The 17,163-nt window shown below is 40.2% G+C and overlaps 1 protein-coding gene across 1 annotated transcript in view; it reads right to left on the bottom strand.

Moving 5' to 3' along the window:
* The window catches only part of LOC124625797 (protein diaphanous), a 370,389-nt gene extending 360,258 nt beyond the window's left edge, over window positions 1-10,131 (bottom strand). The window contains exon 1 of the mRNA XM_047149249.1: window positions 9,525-10,131. Within this exon, the coding sequence (XP_047005205.1) occupies window positions 9,525-9,560 (36 nt within the window). The 5' untranslated portion in view covers window positions 9,561-10,131. The remainder of the gene's footprint in view (window positions 1-9,524) is intronic.
* Between the last annotated feature and the right edge of the window lie 7,032 nt (window positions 10,132-17,163).

Raw genomic sequence — 17,163 nt, 5'->3', positions numbered from 1 at the left:
GATCGATTGAAAAGTATTATCAAATCCTGTGATCGTAATTTTTCCTCTTTCTTTCTCCTCTGGACAACAGGTCGAATTTATTCATAGCGCTCACAAACGTAAGCTTACATCTTATGACGTGCAGTGAAGCGCAATGAAAATAACATCATGGTTGAGTGACACACATCTTAGATTCAAACCAAGTTACATGATCAACTTACTACCAAGGAGCCTTCGCGTTCAGTCCGTAAAGAAATTAGCAGCTGAAGCAAGCTTGTCTCTCCTTCTCTTGAAGATGATTCACATGAAGGATATCTTAAATCAGTAACTGAAAACATCAAGAAATCGCACAGCAAGGTAATAGACAATCAGCGATGAAAGGTATGAAATTGTTGACAATATAGACATTTCCCAAGAAAGAGTACGGTGCAATTTACATGAAAAGTTAATTATGATAATGATGTGTGCAACATCGGTGCCGAATTTTTTGAATTCTGCCCGAAATTAAATATGAAAATGAATGTTCGGACAGCTTCGATTTGTTACTCTGAATGAGACGTGAATTTTAGCACTTCAGCCAGAAACTAGACAGCAGTCGAAACGAAAAAGAGAAGCAGCAGCAAGGTAAGGTCGATATAATTTGATGCAATGGTTCGATGGTTACGGACAGGGTTCTGAGATGCAAAAGGGTTCTCGTTACTAAATATCTTGCAAAGTATAGAATAATAACTGGTGAATACTACTCAAGTCTACTGGATTAACTTTAAGGAAAAAAGGAAAAAGTGCCACAGACAAGGCCTTGCCTAGAGAGAGAGAGAGAGAGAGAGAGAGAGAGAGAGAGAGAGAGAGTGATCGAGGGGGGGGGGGGGGAAGAGATAAAGAGAGAGTTCATTTTCTGTACAATAGACTTACCTACAAAGTGTTTATACAATGGGAGGGAAGGAATTTACGGTTTAACCACCTGCTGACGACGAAATCAGAGACAGAGCGTATGCTCGGATTGGGGAGGAAATTGGTCGTGCCCTTATCAAAGAACCCATTGGGTCATTTCCCTAAAGCGATTTAAGGAAAACATGGAAGACCTAAATGAATTTCCAGACAGGGATTTAAACCAGCGTCCTCACGAATGCGAGTCTAGTACTCTACCACTGCGGAACGTCGTTCGGGTTAGGCAGTGGGAAACCTGAAGGATGTAAAGCACAAATTGTTGAAACATCCATTGTATTCGCCAGATTTGGCATCATTTGAATTGCATCTGCTCCCATATCTGAAGAAATTTGTTGCTAGAGAACGTTTTTTTTTGAGACCAGTAAAGTGGTTATGACAACCATATACAGTGTTTACAAAGCTTCAAGAAACTGAGTACAGGGTCAGAATCTACTAACTGCGACGATATCGGACAAAATGCACTAATTTAAAAGGAAACTAAATCAAAAACTAAGTGCACGTTTGACCTAAAAATCACCATCTACCACTCCAAAATCGAAAACGTTCCCTCCTATCTCGATCTTAACACTTGCTTGTGGAGGTTCTTAATGATCATCAAAGCCCTCTTGACGACGGCTGCTGGAAGTGAAAATAACAGTCCACTGCAATTTTGTTGCATATTCTCATTACCCTGTAGCAGCGCCTTCTTGACGAATCTAAAGGCGGTGGCAGTATTTCCTATGACACAACAGCTACGGTAATGTGATGACATGCTTTAGTTCAGTTAGGGCCTGCTCCAGTTTGTAAACAGACCTCTCAGGAAGATGATGATTGCAGTGAACATTAACTTTGGCCTTACGCGTGAACTGCTTATGTAGTTGATGGGTGAAAAATATTACACTCATACTGCATTGCACCTACTCGCTTGTGTTTGAAATTAAGATTTATTTTATGCCACTTCGTTGCACTAACGTACACTATGTGATCAAAAGTATCCGAACACCTGGCTGAAAATTACTGACAAGTTCGTGGCGCCCTCCATCGGTAATGCTGGAATTCAATATGGTGTTGGCCCACCCTTAGACTTGATGACAGCTTCCACTCTCGCAGGCATACGTTCTATCAGGTGCTGAAAGGTTTCTTGGGGAATGGCAGCCCATTCTTCACAGATTGCTGCACTGATAGGTATCGACGTCGGTCGGTGAGGCCTGGCACGGAGTCGGCTTTCCAAAACACCCTAAAGGTGTTATATAGGATTCAGACCAGGATTCTGTGCAGTCCAGTCCATTACAGGGATGTTATTGTCGCGTAACCAGTCCGCCACAGGTCTGCATTATGAACAGATGCTCGATCGTGTTGAAAGATGCAATCGCCATCCCCGAATTGCTCTTCGCCATTGGGAACGAAGAAGGTTCTTAAAACGTCAATGTACGCCTGTGCTGTGGTAGTGCCAAGTAAAACAACAAAGGGTGCAAGCTACACCGTAATACCACCGCCTCCGAATTTTACTGTTGCACTACACACGCTGGCAGATGACGTTCACTGGGCCTTCGCCATACCCACAACCCGCCATCGGATCGCCACATTGTGTACCGTGACTCGTCACTCCACACAACGTTTTTCCACTATTCAGTAGTCCAATGTTAACGCTCCTTACACCAAGCAAGGCGTCGTTTGGCATTTACCGGCGTGATGTGTGGCTTATGAGCAGCCACTCGGCCATGAAATCCAAGTTTTTTCACCTTCCATCTAACTGTCATAGTACTCACAGCGGATCCTGATGCAGTTTGGAACTCCTGTGTGATGGTCTGGATAGATGTTTGCCTATTGCACATTACGACCCTCTTCAAATGTCGGCGGCCTCTGTCACTCAACAGACGAGGTCGGCCTGTACGCTTTGGTGCTGTGCGTGTCCCTTCACGTTTCCACTTCTTTATCACATCGGGAACAGTGGACCTAGGGATGTTTACGAGTGTAGAAATCGCGCGTAGAGACGTATGACACATATGATCACGATGTCTAATGGCTACTGAGGTCGCTGGCAGCAGGTGGCTCCACAATGCACCTAATATGAGAAATGTATTTTTTTGGGGATGTCCGGATACTTCTGATCACATAGTATAGTAATACTGAAACGGACCCAGGGGGCAATAGTTATCATAAAATGTGCGACTAAGTGACTGTATAGTAAAGGGTAGCAGATCTGACACCTAACCTACTCCAATTATCTCTAATGTCACTTGTACCTAACAGTTCAATAAAAGTGTTACATCAAAGTAATAGCTTACAATTTCTGCAGAATCTATGTGCACCACTCCTCCTTTGTAGTCGACAATATTGACATTACCAGGCTCCCAATCAACCAAGGATATTCTTTCTTCATCTCATCTCCGTTATAAAGGTTGTGAATGGTGAATACCATTTTAGAAAAGCACTCGGATGATGTCGCCAACGTCCTCATTGCGCCATGCAGGTAACACCAGCCCTATACTGGTGAAACGCACCACCAGACCCGGGGCGCGACACAGGGCCCAGTTACAGCAGTTGTGAGCCAGCTGGCCTCAGGAGAGGCTACAACGGCTTTATGATACCCTTACCAACCGAATCAGTATATGCATCCATACCAGAGGAGGTGCGACATCATACTGACAACAGGACTCATAGTGCCAATTTCTTTATAAATCTGACTAGACTTTTTAATCACCGAAATAACATTATGTACCCTTTCAACCCGCGAAGGTTTATTTCGTTTCCCCCTCCCCTTCTTGGTGCTTCAAATTTTTTTATCAGACAGTGTAGTTTCTGTGTCTTATTGTGTTAGATCTAATGATGACAGTGCAGGCCACAGACAGTCTTAGTAACACTTAACTGCGAACCAGTTAGCTCATCATAGCGAAACAGAAGCAAAAGGGAGTCACTGTACCGCAGTATACCAAGCATTCGGCGCACATGTGATCGCAACAGTTTATGATAATCTATTTCTGTTTAAGGCAGTTTAGCAAGATACAAGTATTGTCACTCTTCCGTTACGCGAACTGCAGATACGGCGAAAGCAAATTTTTGGCAAAATCTTTACGATAAAGTTGTATAGTACGTGAAGTTACTTAAGCAGCTGTTCCGCAACACATGGACCATGTGCGAAATGAACATCCATCCCACTACATCCACCGACTTCCAAATCCAGCGATGAAGGTTGTAGGGTAAGATTTGTCCCGCAGCAGAAGGTCGAGACTCAACCCGATCTGGACAAGGGAGATAGGGCCACATTTTGAAGAACTGAGGTTACTACGAAAGTATAAAGTGTGGCCGTGGTGCGGCGGAAAAGCTAGAAGAAATATCGGTTGATTAGAAAGGAAAGAACAGATTTCAGTTGTTTATTTCAGACAAATTATTACAGACAGAAACACATTGGGCAACTCGCTGGATAGAGGGGGGTTCAAAATGTTGACCCAGATGCGATGCTGATTGTATGTAGCAACATGACAAGTACACCACAACATAAATCTTTGTGTGTGTTCGAATTTGCGCTAAGTCTATCCATTGTACAAGTGACACGTGCATTCTGCCGTCGATTCAGCAAGAAGCCGCCTCTGCACAAGCAGTTCGATGACATACATACAAAATTTTGGAAGTTGGTTGCATACGCAAAGGGAATAGCTCTCACGTCTTACAAAAATGTCGCGCGTATCCCATATGCGTTCACATAGAGCCCTCGGAAGTACACAAGACGTGCAGGCCAGGAATTTCAACTTTCTGAATAGGCGGTGTAACGTTTTCTGAAACGGCGCCAGTATGTGAAACCTTACACGTTGCAGTTACGGCAGCAATTGCGTCCCGGCGACTAATAATAGAAGGTAAAAATTTTGCATTTCAGTTTTCCAGAATCTGACAGAGGACACTTTTTCTGAACAATTCATCTTTTCTGGCGAATCGACGTTTCTTCTATCGGGAAGAGTCAACTGCCATAATGCAAGAATTTGGGGTCCCAAAATCCTGGTGTCATCGTCGAACATGAGAGAGACCCACCGAAACTGAATGTTTCGTGCCGCTTCTGTTCACTAAGTTTACGTACCTTTCGTTTTTGCGGAGGAAACACTGACCGGAAGGTCATACCTGGACATTCTGCAAAATCGTTTGTTTGCTCAGCTTCACGAAGATTCCAATGATTTCATTTGTGAGCATGACGGCGCCCCGCCTCACTTTCATCTTGAGGTGCGGCGTTATCTTAACAACTGAATCCCACAATGCTGGTTTGCAACAGGTGGACAACAAAATCTTATTCACTGCTTTTGGCCTCCCAGGTCACCAGATCTCACATCTTGCCTTTTTTTCTGTGGGATACAGAAAAGACAGTCTTTGTCCCACCTATGGCAACTTCTCTTCAAGAGCTGAGAAATCCAATCGTTGAAGCTGTCGAATAAAAAAACAGGGACCTATTAAGTCGTTTTCGGAATGAAACTGACTACCGTGTCGATGTTTCTCGAGCGACGCATGGTGCTCATGTTGAGTGAATAGTCGTGTCTGTGAGAAGATGAAACTTTGAATTTTCCTCTATCCAGTGACACGTGCAATGTGTTTCTGTCGTTCATAGATTGTCTTTAGTAAATTAATTTAAATTTGTTCTTTTTTTTAACTATCCTATATTTTAAAGGATGTCTGAGAGACTTGCATAAAGCGACAGCGAGTTTTGGGATACGGCAGTCAAATTTAAACATTAACCTGTAAATACATTGTGTATTTATATGTTTATATTCTACACTGTGGTACGACAGTAATAATAATAACAATACTACATTCTTATCCTCCTCCTGAAACGACAGGCTGAAAACAAGCGACGGAGTTGATTATGACGTGTGACGTATGTACACGAAGCCAAAGGAGAGGAAGTCCAGAAGAAAGTGAGGGAGCGTTCGGCTGGGGGCTGCGCACTGGATCGTGCGGCGTGACTGGACACGGGTGCTGAGGGTCAGCGATGCGAGAAATGGGAGCCGGGAAAAACTGGCGACCACTGCACGACTGTCTGCATGGGAAGACTGCCGCCGCTGCCAGATCCTGGACCGCGCTCGGCGGCTCTCATAGTCTGTGTGCGAAATGGATTTAACTATAGTTCATATCCCTCCACTATCTACGACAGTAAATACACCACGCCTCATAGATACATACACTACCGTGCACACACTCGATTACACTATAACAGTGCCAATGGCAAAAGGAATTATGTTCAGATGTGGAACTACTCTGGCAGTCTCTTGAAACGATTTAGGAAAACATTTGTTTGTCACTCCAGGACAAAGAGAGACAAGGCAATGAACTTGCTTTCGAACGAAGCAGAATTAAAATCTAGGTTTGGCCGCCTTTCGTGTCTAAAGTTAGGCTTACCGTGGCTTTCGTAAATCTCTTCACACGAATGCCCAGGATGATGCCTTCAGGAAGATCACTTTATACATCTACATCCATACTCAGCAAACCACTGAAGTGCACATGGAGCGTGGGGAGAATAGCTGCTTAAATCGCCTTTGTGCGCGTTGTAATCAATCCAATCTTGTCCTCACGGTTTCTACAGCAGCGGTACGTTGGGTTTTGTAGTACCAGTTATCATTTAAAAATTGGTTCTTGAAACTCTGTAACAGCATGCGTTCATCTATAAGTGTCTGTCCCTCCATTTTCTACAGCATCTCTGTGACACTTTCCCACAAGTCAAACAAACGTGATACAATTCGTGCTGCACTTCTGTGTGTACGTTCAGTATCCCCTCGTTGGTCCTATTTGGTAAAATTTCCAATATTCTAGGATGGGCCATGAGGGTGATTTTTAAGCTGACACGCTTTGTAGAGTGGAAACTGATTGTATTTCCCTAGTGTTCAAATAGCTCTGAGAACTACGGGACTTAACATCTGAGGTCATCAGTCCCATAGAACTTAGAACTACGTAAACCTAACTAACCTAAGGAACCCCACACACAACCATGCCCGAGGCAGGATTCGAACCTGCGACCCCAGTGACCGCGCGGTTCCAGACTGAAGCGCCTAGAACCGCTCGGCCACATTGGCCGGCTTCCCTATTGTATTCTACTAATAAAATGAAGCCAGTCGCCTGCTTTACCTATGCTTCAGACTCTGTAATCATTTCATTTCAAATCCCTAAAACGTGTTACACCCAAGTATTTATATAAGTTTATCACAGTCAAACTGCGAGTTACTGATATGGCAGTCTTAGGACACTACGTTTTCTCGTTTTGTTAAATGCAAAATTCTACATTTCTGAATATTTAAAGCAAGCTGGCAATCTCTGTACGACTTAAAATCTTATCAAGATCTGACTAAATATTTGTGCAGCTTTTTTCAGAGAGAACTTCGTTATAGATAAGTGCATTATTTGCGAGAAGTCTGAGGTTACCATTAACATTGTCTTTGAGGTCATTACTGTACAGCATAAACACGAAGGATCTCAGCCCTCTTCCCCAAGGGCACATCGAAAGTCACTTCTCCATCTGTTGTGGTCCACAGTTTTTACAAAGAAATTTTTATTTGTAACCTCCCCAATAGCGCTAAAAGCTTTATTGTTCTGTAAGTAGTTTCAAAGGTATATTATCATCTGACACTTTACAATTTTAAGGTCCGCCAGATGACATTTATCCTTTCTCCATGGGAAAAGGTATCTGAGCAATAACAGAAAATAAATGTTATAGCGACAAAATTTCATCCACAGTTCGTCAACACAGAAGTTTCCCGAAGATCCACCAGCCTGCAACTTCCATTCCATCGTCAGATCCGACTACTACTACTTAGAAGAAAACAGGCTTAGGTCTAGCCCACACCTGACAGACAAGAAACACTGCGTACTAACTAGGTTCGATTACAAAAGCCAAGATCTAGTTCAACTCGTTAGAGCATTAGAACAACCGGTGGAACACGTATGCAGAACATCTACAAGGTGCATTCACAGGAGGAATAGTTCCGCCAGGATTAGAAATATCACGCAAGGACTGGATTAGGCTGAACAGACTCTGAACTTGTCACTGAAGATACACAGTCTCTCTTGCTGAAAGGGCATGTATTGAAGACACCTTAACGTAACTGCGGCGCGCCTAAACAACCCGCATCAGCCGATCATGGCCGTGATCTCGTGCTTATCAGGGAGAATGGAATTACTCTTAGAAGCTGCAACAGCAGCACCGAAGTGGGACTGCCAGCTAAAAATTAACTTACCAGTACCTTCAAGTAATCCAGTCCACAGCCATAATTAACTTAGACAAATTAATGTAAACTTGTGAATACGGTATTTTAAAGTTTTATTCACATACGTTATTTGCACTCAATGTCCCAATGTTTTAAATTTTAATATGTCTAAATATTAGATATTTTTATTGTCACTTTTTCACGTATGCAATATGATAAATCACAGAAATGTGAAAATGAAATCATACGAAATCTTTATGTCGTTAGAGAATATGTCTGCTATTGTGTACACCCACAGTCTAGTCTCCTTCATTTGCTGTAACAGATATAGACAAATGGCAATAGAGATGTTTAGGACAATGGATGAGGGAATCTCTCTCAGATTTGTTTTACAAAAGTCAATTAAGTACGCATAATACCTGGTATAGAAGTAACACACAAGTATAAACAGCTGTTCCGTAACATGCTTTATCTTGTGCCAGTGGTGGTGAATCGGTAGGGCATACTTCTCACCGCACTGCTGACAGGTTCTTACGAAGGTCTAACGCTGCGATAGAAGCGACGTACTAACACATAAGTGAATCAGAGATACGTGATGTGGGTGTCGGATGACATGAACATCCTTGTGAACGTACCCAAGAGAAACGAGCAACGGCTCATGAAATGAAACACTGCTTGCACGAAAGCCAACCAACCACCTGCTAAAGAGTCTAGCAGGGAAAACTAGAAAGTGCACGAAGTTTCCAATGTCAATAAACACTGTGCTGGTAGACCACATCTCACCCAATACACTGATAAATGTGTACATGTATCCTCCAGTATGTGCCATGTCGAACGTAGCCTTCTCCCGATTTGTTCTGTACACGAAATGTAAAACTGCAGTTTAACACAAATAATCCTGATACCTCCAAACATTCTTCGAAAGAAAAAAACATTAAATTTATAATATCTGCTACAACATTCTTATTGCACCTAGTGTCGTAAAGGAAACTCAAGTGCTGGTAAATTACGTTTTAATACAAAGGAGAGTAGCATCACTTTGTAATTATAGAAACGATACACCTACAGCGCCACTCATTTAAAAGTAGCAATACTGCTTCGTAAAGCACAAAATGTGAATATTATGACTATCTTGTGTACCGACATTTCAATGATCTCGAAAAACATAGTCATCTCAACAATTTCTGTACGAAATGACAAAAGTTAATTCTGCAGCACAATTACCAAGAGTCTAATTTTCCATCGTAATTAATGTCTAAACGCCAAGATTTGCGTACTTCAGTTAACATAAGGGCAAAACAATGTTTACGACAGTCATTGTGCTTTGACAACAAAATCAAATTAAATAATCAACAGACGCAGACATGAGACTTAAGGAGTGAATCCACCAGTACTGTGTATACAAGAGGTAAAATGACAAATTGGAAGGAAGGTACTTACGAAGCTGGCAGACTTCCCCTTCTCCTGTCGTGACATCCTGAATGTTATTTCCTTTTATATATAATTCACATTTCCAACACTGGAAAATAACACACGCAAAGCCTCCTTTGTACTTTGTAACACTATTACATTGGCTCCTTCGTTGGAAAGTAAAGTCTTATGCATTTGGCATTGAAACGAGATGTTATTAATATGAGATGTTAAACTCGCTGTCACGAACAACAGTCTGTATGGATTCGTGGTCTTATAAATCGCTGTTTCGACATACACAATGCGTTTAGTACGAGTTCTTATTTTCACATGCACATTATCGTACACATTCAGCACCCGCGCGCGTCCCCCTGGAACACCTTAGTACAGACGTGGTACACACTATACAACAAACGTTTGAAAAGTACACCAACTCACACCACAGATGTTGGCACAACGCGAAACCATTAAAGTTTTCCTGTTCCGTGTACGCAATTATCGGCATAATACATTCATATCATGCCTAAGGCCATTTAGTGATTTTTGTCATAATAAAACGAAAATACACAAAATCTTCCCTGTCGCACGTGTATCCACTGTTCTTAAACATTTCAAAACTGGCAGCAGAGACACTATTAGCTTCACAGATGTTCGACGCCGAGCGTGAACAAAAGACGCGAAACCTCTAAACCACGCTCATAGATGGCACAACTTGACGGCAGCAATGCACGTGGGGGAAGGGATTTGACAGTTGGAGAAATTTGCGAGTTTTGTTTGCTGCTGTATTGTGAATTTGCCACACAAGTATTGGTAGATGCTGTAAAATCGTTTCTTGGGTTGTATGTCATGTTTTTAAAAGTGCAAACTATTTAAAACGAACAGCTGCATTTCATTTAATCATAGAACTATGCGGAGAGAGAGAGGAAAAAAAAAAAAACTTCCACCTCTATTTTTCCATAATTTCGTAACAAACAATATTGTGCTCTTTTTAACTGCTTGCAAATAACGGAATCTCTCTTATGCACCTTCAAAATGTTGCCCACGAAAGCAATATTTATCAGAACCAACGAGAGATGTAAACAACTTAGTGTATCAGTGAAATAATTGTTCTTAAAAAACAGCTATTTGGAATCAAATAATACAACGAACTTGCATGTAATAGTCCTATATTTCCCCATTTAATTTATATCACATATACTTACTTCTTAAAGCGGGCAGATTGCTGATGGTTTATTATTAATGCTTTTTATCCTCTTTCGTTAAGTGTAACATGTTGGTGCTAAGTGAGTGCACGGAACACCACAGAGGTGGGCCCACAAAGTGGCAGTCAGAAAATACTTCAAACATGTTACAGCGGGATAATAGTGCAGACAGAATTATAGAAAAGTAGCTCAGAGCATAATACTTCATGCAAAAATTTTGCCATAGTCTACATTAGTATCATGTGACTACCTTTCTATTCTCTTTTTAGATAGAACGCAGAGAGTAGTCAAGGGATGTGGATTCAGTTGCCTTCTATCTCTAAAATGTACATCATATATCTTTCAAACAGAAAGTTGTACTGGATAGTCGAGAAGGTCTCTCAGCATCATCAAAATGGAGCACCATCACATGTTGAATGCATCAGGGCTCCATTCTGGGGCCCCTACTTTTTATTAATGATCTACCTGCTTGTACAGATTATTGCTGAGAACACAACTCTTCTAATTGACAAATCAACAGATGAACTTGAGTGTGTCAGATAATGCAGCTTTCAGGGATATTGTGAACTGGTTTAACATTGTCTTTCTGTTAATTACAGTAAAACAAACTACACCCAGTTTCACACAACCTCGAAAGATGAAGAAATACTAGAAACACTAAGTGACCTGCAGCTAATTAGGGTGAACATTTCAAAATAACTGGGCTTACATACTGATAGCAAACTAAATTGGTCAAACCACATCCTGAATCTCTGCAAAAGATTGAATTGTGCAACTTATGCTTTACACATTGTCTGATCTTATAGAAATATGGAAACCATTAAATCAACTTAATATGATTATTTTTATGCCATTATGGGATATGGAATCATATTTTGGGGAAATAAGTCATTTGCTACGAAAGTGCTATGTGCACAGAAATCAGCCATAATTCTTATCAGTGGAATCCACCCTACAGCCACAAGCAGAAATCTTTTTAAGGAACTTAATCTTCACGTCCACTGCACAATATATATTCTCCTTGATGTGTTTCATAAAAAGCATTACAGTTGTGATACTAGAAGAAAAGATGTTATCTATTATGAGTATGCAAACCTGAGTATAGTACAGAAAGAGGACCACATCAGTGGCTGTAAGAATTTTAGTGCCCAGTCTTCACAGATTAACAATTTAGTAGATGAAGAGTTCTCCTTAAAACAAATTTAAGGCAACTCCTATTGCAAGGGTTATTTTATACTATAGAAGAGTTGCTGTGCCACAGTGAATAGTACCCATGTACCTGTAACTTTCAGATACATTCCCAGATCTTTATTTGTGATATTGTCTATTTATCACTGTAAATGTACATATTTTTCTATAAAATATTTTCTCTAATATTTAACTGCAAAATTTATTTTTCTGTGATAGAACCAAAGCTGTAGATACTTAAATATGGATAATAGTACCAGCAAATTTGTAAAACTGGTATGTTTTATATCATGGATCACCAGAACACAAAATAAATAAATAAAACATCAAAAACACGTCTGATAAGTATGCTCTTAGTCTAACCATGAATAGATAATAACTGGTTTTTCAAAATTGGGTCTTCTTTGACAGTCTAATCAATTTTGCACTGCAAATAATATACAGTCATCAGTAAATAGTACTCATAACTTTTGTAGGCACCTATTCAAGTAACTAGAAATGTTTCCAAAACCAGTCTTTCCTTCAGCAGTGAAGTAAATTCCGTTCTGAAATTTCCTGGTTAATTACAGCTGTGCACCAAACTCACAAGGACAGATCGAATCAAAAGAACTTCAGCTGTCTAAATTTCCTGTTGCTATTGTATTTGAGCAACTTGTTTCAGTGCTACATTATACTGCCTTCAGCAAGTGGCAAGTGGTGATGATTGAAGGAATCACTGTATTAAGAAGAAAAATACAGATACCGGTCACTGAATGCTAGCCCCTATTTTGACTGGAGCAAAAGAGGGATTCTTCCTACACGTCAGTCAGGGGAGTCTGAAGACTGCATAATACAGTGCTGACACAGGTTGCTCAAATGAAACTGGAAATTTAGACTGCTGAAGGTGTTTTGATTCAACATTTTATGTTGAACAGCTGAGGTCATGCAATTATCTGTATAAAGATGGACTTACAGAAACCCGTAAGAACCTTCTCTTTTGTCAGCCACGCTCTTATTGATGAATGTCTAAGCTGTGGCCAATTTTTTGTGCAATATCCTTTCTTTCAGTAGTATTAGCCCAGCAAGGTACACTGGAGAACTTCTGTGAAGTTTGGAAAGCAGTAAAGAGATATTGGTGGAAGTGAAGCCATGAGGGTGGATCATGGATTGTGCCTGCATAGCTGTCAGTATGATCATAGCCAGTGTTTGGCAAAGTTCTTAGTTTTAGTCCCGAAGTGAGACACAGTTTTAAACTGCCACAAAGTTGCAATTAGTAATGTTGTTAACAGTATTAAATTACATTTATTCTTAGATAACAATAATTAATTACAGTTTGAAAATAATTTTTATTCTTCAGTAAATGCTAGGAATTATATACAGGCTTCACTAACATCCACTGAATATATCTTTTTGGAAAGAAATTGAGACACAGCTTCAAACTCTTTGACAGTCCACTTAGGAAAACGGAATCTTCAACAAATTACACAGGAGTAAAGTTCTTTCCTTGGCATCTCATATTTCCTAAATAGAAATAAGATCTGGAAATTAACACATGCTTATGGTGTGGGGAAGGTTGGCACTGGTTCAAATTTGAAGTACCAGAAATACTATTGCAGACTTTTGCTCTTTCAACTTTTTCCAGCGAATCAAATACTCCATAATTTTTTTGGAGAGTACCTGGAATATCATTAACTCTTTTACTGATATTTCAGCTCAAAAGCTTTCAACCTTTCAGCTTTTTTCAGTGCATCACTTACCAGATTTTTAAAGCACTTTACACTGTGGAGTAAACACCCATGCATCAAAGATAACACTGTTGACAACAGGAGTGTCAGTCACAGATAAAACTTTATGGCACTAAGAGTAAAACAGAGCAAGAAGAGAGTTGGTGAATCCCCAGTGCTGGTTGATTATTATGGATGGCATATACTGGTATGTCATGCAGTGAAGATCTACAACAATATTTCCTTAGACAGCACAGGTGTGAAATGAGGGGTTTCCATCACTTGTTGAGCTGAAAATCCTTGTCTTAATTGAGCAGGTTGTCTGTTAATTGTATTTCCACAGCATCCTTGACCACTGAATCACAACAGGATGAGGTTGTGGCCAGTATCTTAACTTTCCTGTAATCCATGGAATGGCCAGTGGAAGTGCAATATTTATCCACAGCAGTCAAGAAGCTGGCCACCTCCTCATCCTTCTGAGATTCAGTGGTCAAGGAAGCCGTGGAAATGCAATTAACAGACAACTTGCCCAACCGAGATGAGGGTTTCCAGCTCATGGAAACTCCTCATTTCATGTCTGTGCTGTCAAAGGAAATATTATTCTAGGGCTTCACTAACTGGCATTCCAAAATATACCATCTATAACAATCAACTACATAATCATAATCACTAAGGATTCACTGAGTCTGTGCTTGTTTTGTTTTACTCTTAGAGGTACGAAGTTTTATCTATGACCAATGCCCTTCTTACCAACAGTGTTATCTTTGACATACGCACATTTATTCCACAGTGCAATGTGCTTTAAAATCTTGCAAGCCACACACCTTGAGAAGAATGATGGCATATACTATGCAGACTCACTTCTCCTGAAATAACTTCGAAAAACTCACCTCCACCAAATAGGGAAGCCATCCAGAAGCATTAAGGAGGCATTGAAAAATTCAACTGAGTAACTGATATAACACATTCAAACGCATAGTGAGGTATGAATAAAACAGATGGATCTCAATATGGCATTCCCATTGTTGGATATTGATTTCCACCTTCAAGTTTCTTCCATGTCGTCTTTGCTGAAAAGACTTCCTATGAGGAAGTAGTGTGCAAAACCTTTGTTCAGAAAATATTTGTGTATTGCTCAGCAGCCTTGGCCCCTTACCAAGTAGGATTATGTATTGTGAAAAGTCCAGTTCATAAAATTAGAGAAACTTGAGAGTTAACAGCATATATTGAGACCTGTGGTCAGCCAGAGTTAGAAACAGCAACCAGGCTCATACCTTCACAATATCCATTTCCTGGATGTCAGTTTGAATGGAAGCCTGAAAGAAACTGAATCCCATAACAGGTGGTGTTTGTAAACATTTGTGCCAAACATCAATCAGCTATAAACAAGTGGTTTTTATGAATACATGTTAGAAAAGCACTGAATTCGAAATTTTATGCATGATGCTTCATGAAATTATGTTTATCAGTCCCCATACCGTGAAGGTGACTATCTGGCACTGCAAAAGACTTTATGATTTAGAAGCCAATTTTTAAAAAATTATTAACATACTTTACTCATTTCTGTTTCATCTATGTCATGTACTATGGAGTTGGAACCACTAATTAACATATTCGTGTCATAAAAGCAAAGAAATGTAATTCACCTATGAGAAAGTAGTGTGCAAAACCTTTGTTCAGAAAATTTTTGTGCATTGGTCAGCAGTCTTGGCTCCTTTCCAAGTAGGATTAAGTATTGTGAAAAGACCATGTTCGTAAAATTAGAGAAATGTGAGTGTTACCAAAAGTTAATTTTCCTATAAACAGTTTATGACTTGAACAGGTAAAGAGGAAAATTACACTGGTACTCAAAGTTCCATCTGCCACATGCTATTAGGTGAATATGAAGGGTAGGTGTAGATGTTTCCTTACTGACACTGGAAGATCATGAACTGATATTAGGAAATGCAATTGTCTGTGAGTTGAAACCAGAGGAACTTCATACTTACTACTTCTCCATTCTGAATTTGGTCTTATCCACACCTATTATATAAATAACAGGAAATTTATTGATTTGACCAAGCAAGATGGCTTAGAAACTGCAGGGCTTCTGCAACTACTGCTATACATTTTTTAGCAGTGTATTTAACATAAGGTTTTATAGTGTATTTGCGTATTTATACCTAGGAATACTTTCCTTACATTATCTTCTCAGTGGCAAAGTGTGGATTGTGGCCCCCTCCTGTTCAATCGCCCATCAGACGACGATGACGACGACAACAACATTTGGTTTGCAGGGCACTCAACAATGTGGTTATCATACAAATTCCCAATACTTGTACAGTCCAGTCTTGTTATTTTCCCGAATCATGATGAAACAATGAAGACAACACAAACACCCAGTCCCCGGGTGGACAAAATTCCCAAACCCGCCAGGAACTGAACCTGTAATCCAGAGGCAGCAACGCTAACCACTAGACCACGAGCTATGGAAATCCCATCAGTCCTTGGAGTTTAACTGTCAATTTTCACTTCTGTCACCTCTGGCAATGTTTGTTAATGTTAAATGTTGTGTGTTGCATCGTGGTTTGGAATCCTTTTTAAATGGTAGGTCCTATAATGGGCTGGATAAATCAATTCAAAGGTCAGAGTAGGGCAACAGCATACACCCTCTACTAGGACCACGTTTAGTGAAACACTGGGGTGTTCAAACTATCCTTCGGTTGATGACATCTTTATCTTTTTTATCATCACAAATAGTGCAACAGAAATTAACTGAAATTGAAACAACATTTACTGTAACTTATTTACACCATTAAGTTTTTCAAGTGTTTTGTTAGCACTGAAAAATCGTCACATATTTACTTTGAAAGCAACCTTACAGTGTATGATAGAGTGGACATGTTTATACAGTTCATTTGTGCAACTGATTAAAATATGAGCACAACATTATTAATAATCCTATTACAAGAAGACAGAATGGCTGGCCATATTTTACCTCCAGGAGGTAAAATTCTTCATACTGCCAATACACACAGGTGTGTGTGTGAGAGAGAGAGAGAGAGAGAGAGAGAGAAGGGGGAACATCTCTCCTCATCCAAGCCCAGCTAAGCCATAATCAAACTCCAGTCCAGCAATTCACAGTCCCAGGCCCAATTCCATCCCAAACCTTTTAAGCAGGCTCTCTCTGACACTGAAGAAATTATTTCTTCCCAATGGACCAGTCCAACACACACATTCAATCACACTGCTCTAGTGCTCCCTGGGGGTGGGACTAACAGTTCTGAAAGACAGGATCATTTAATTTTACTCGTGTTTATTGGCAGTACTTAAAATTTTGTCTCTGGAAGATAAGTAATGGCTTGCTATTGTCTGTTTCATAATTTGACAGTTTTCTGTAGTGAATTTTCCTTTTGATATACTGTTGAATGATGGAGAAGTTGTCTTTATATACTGGCTGAAAACTTTTATTATACAATTTATCAGTCAATATTGCCTCAGCTGTTGCTGTCACAGTTTTGCGTAAAAGGGGAATGAAGGAAATGGGATACATCTATACAGCAAGTTTTTGTGTGCCTTTTGTTAATGCAATACCAT

The sequence above is a fragment of the Schistocerca americana genome, chromosome 8 (assembly GCF_021461395.2).
Source record: "Schistocerca americana isolate TAMUIC-IGC-003095 chromosome 8, iqSchAmer2.1, whole genome shotgun sequence".
NCBI classification, from domain to species: Eukaryota; Metazoa; Arthropoda; class Insecta; order Orthoptera; family Acrididae; genus Schistocerca; species Schistocerca americana.
Note: the sequence above shows the minus strand (reverse complement) of the source record. Positions and strands in the feature narration are given on the sequence as shown.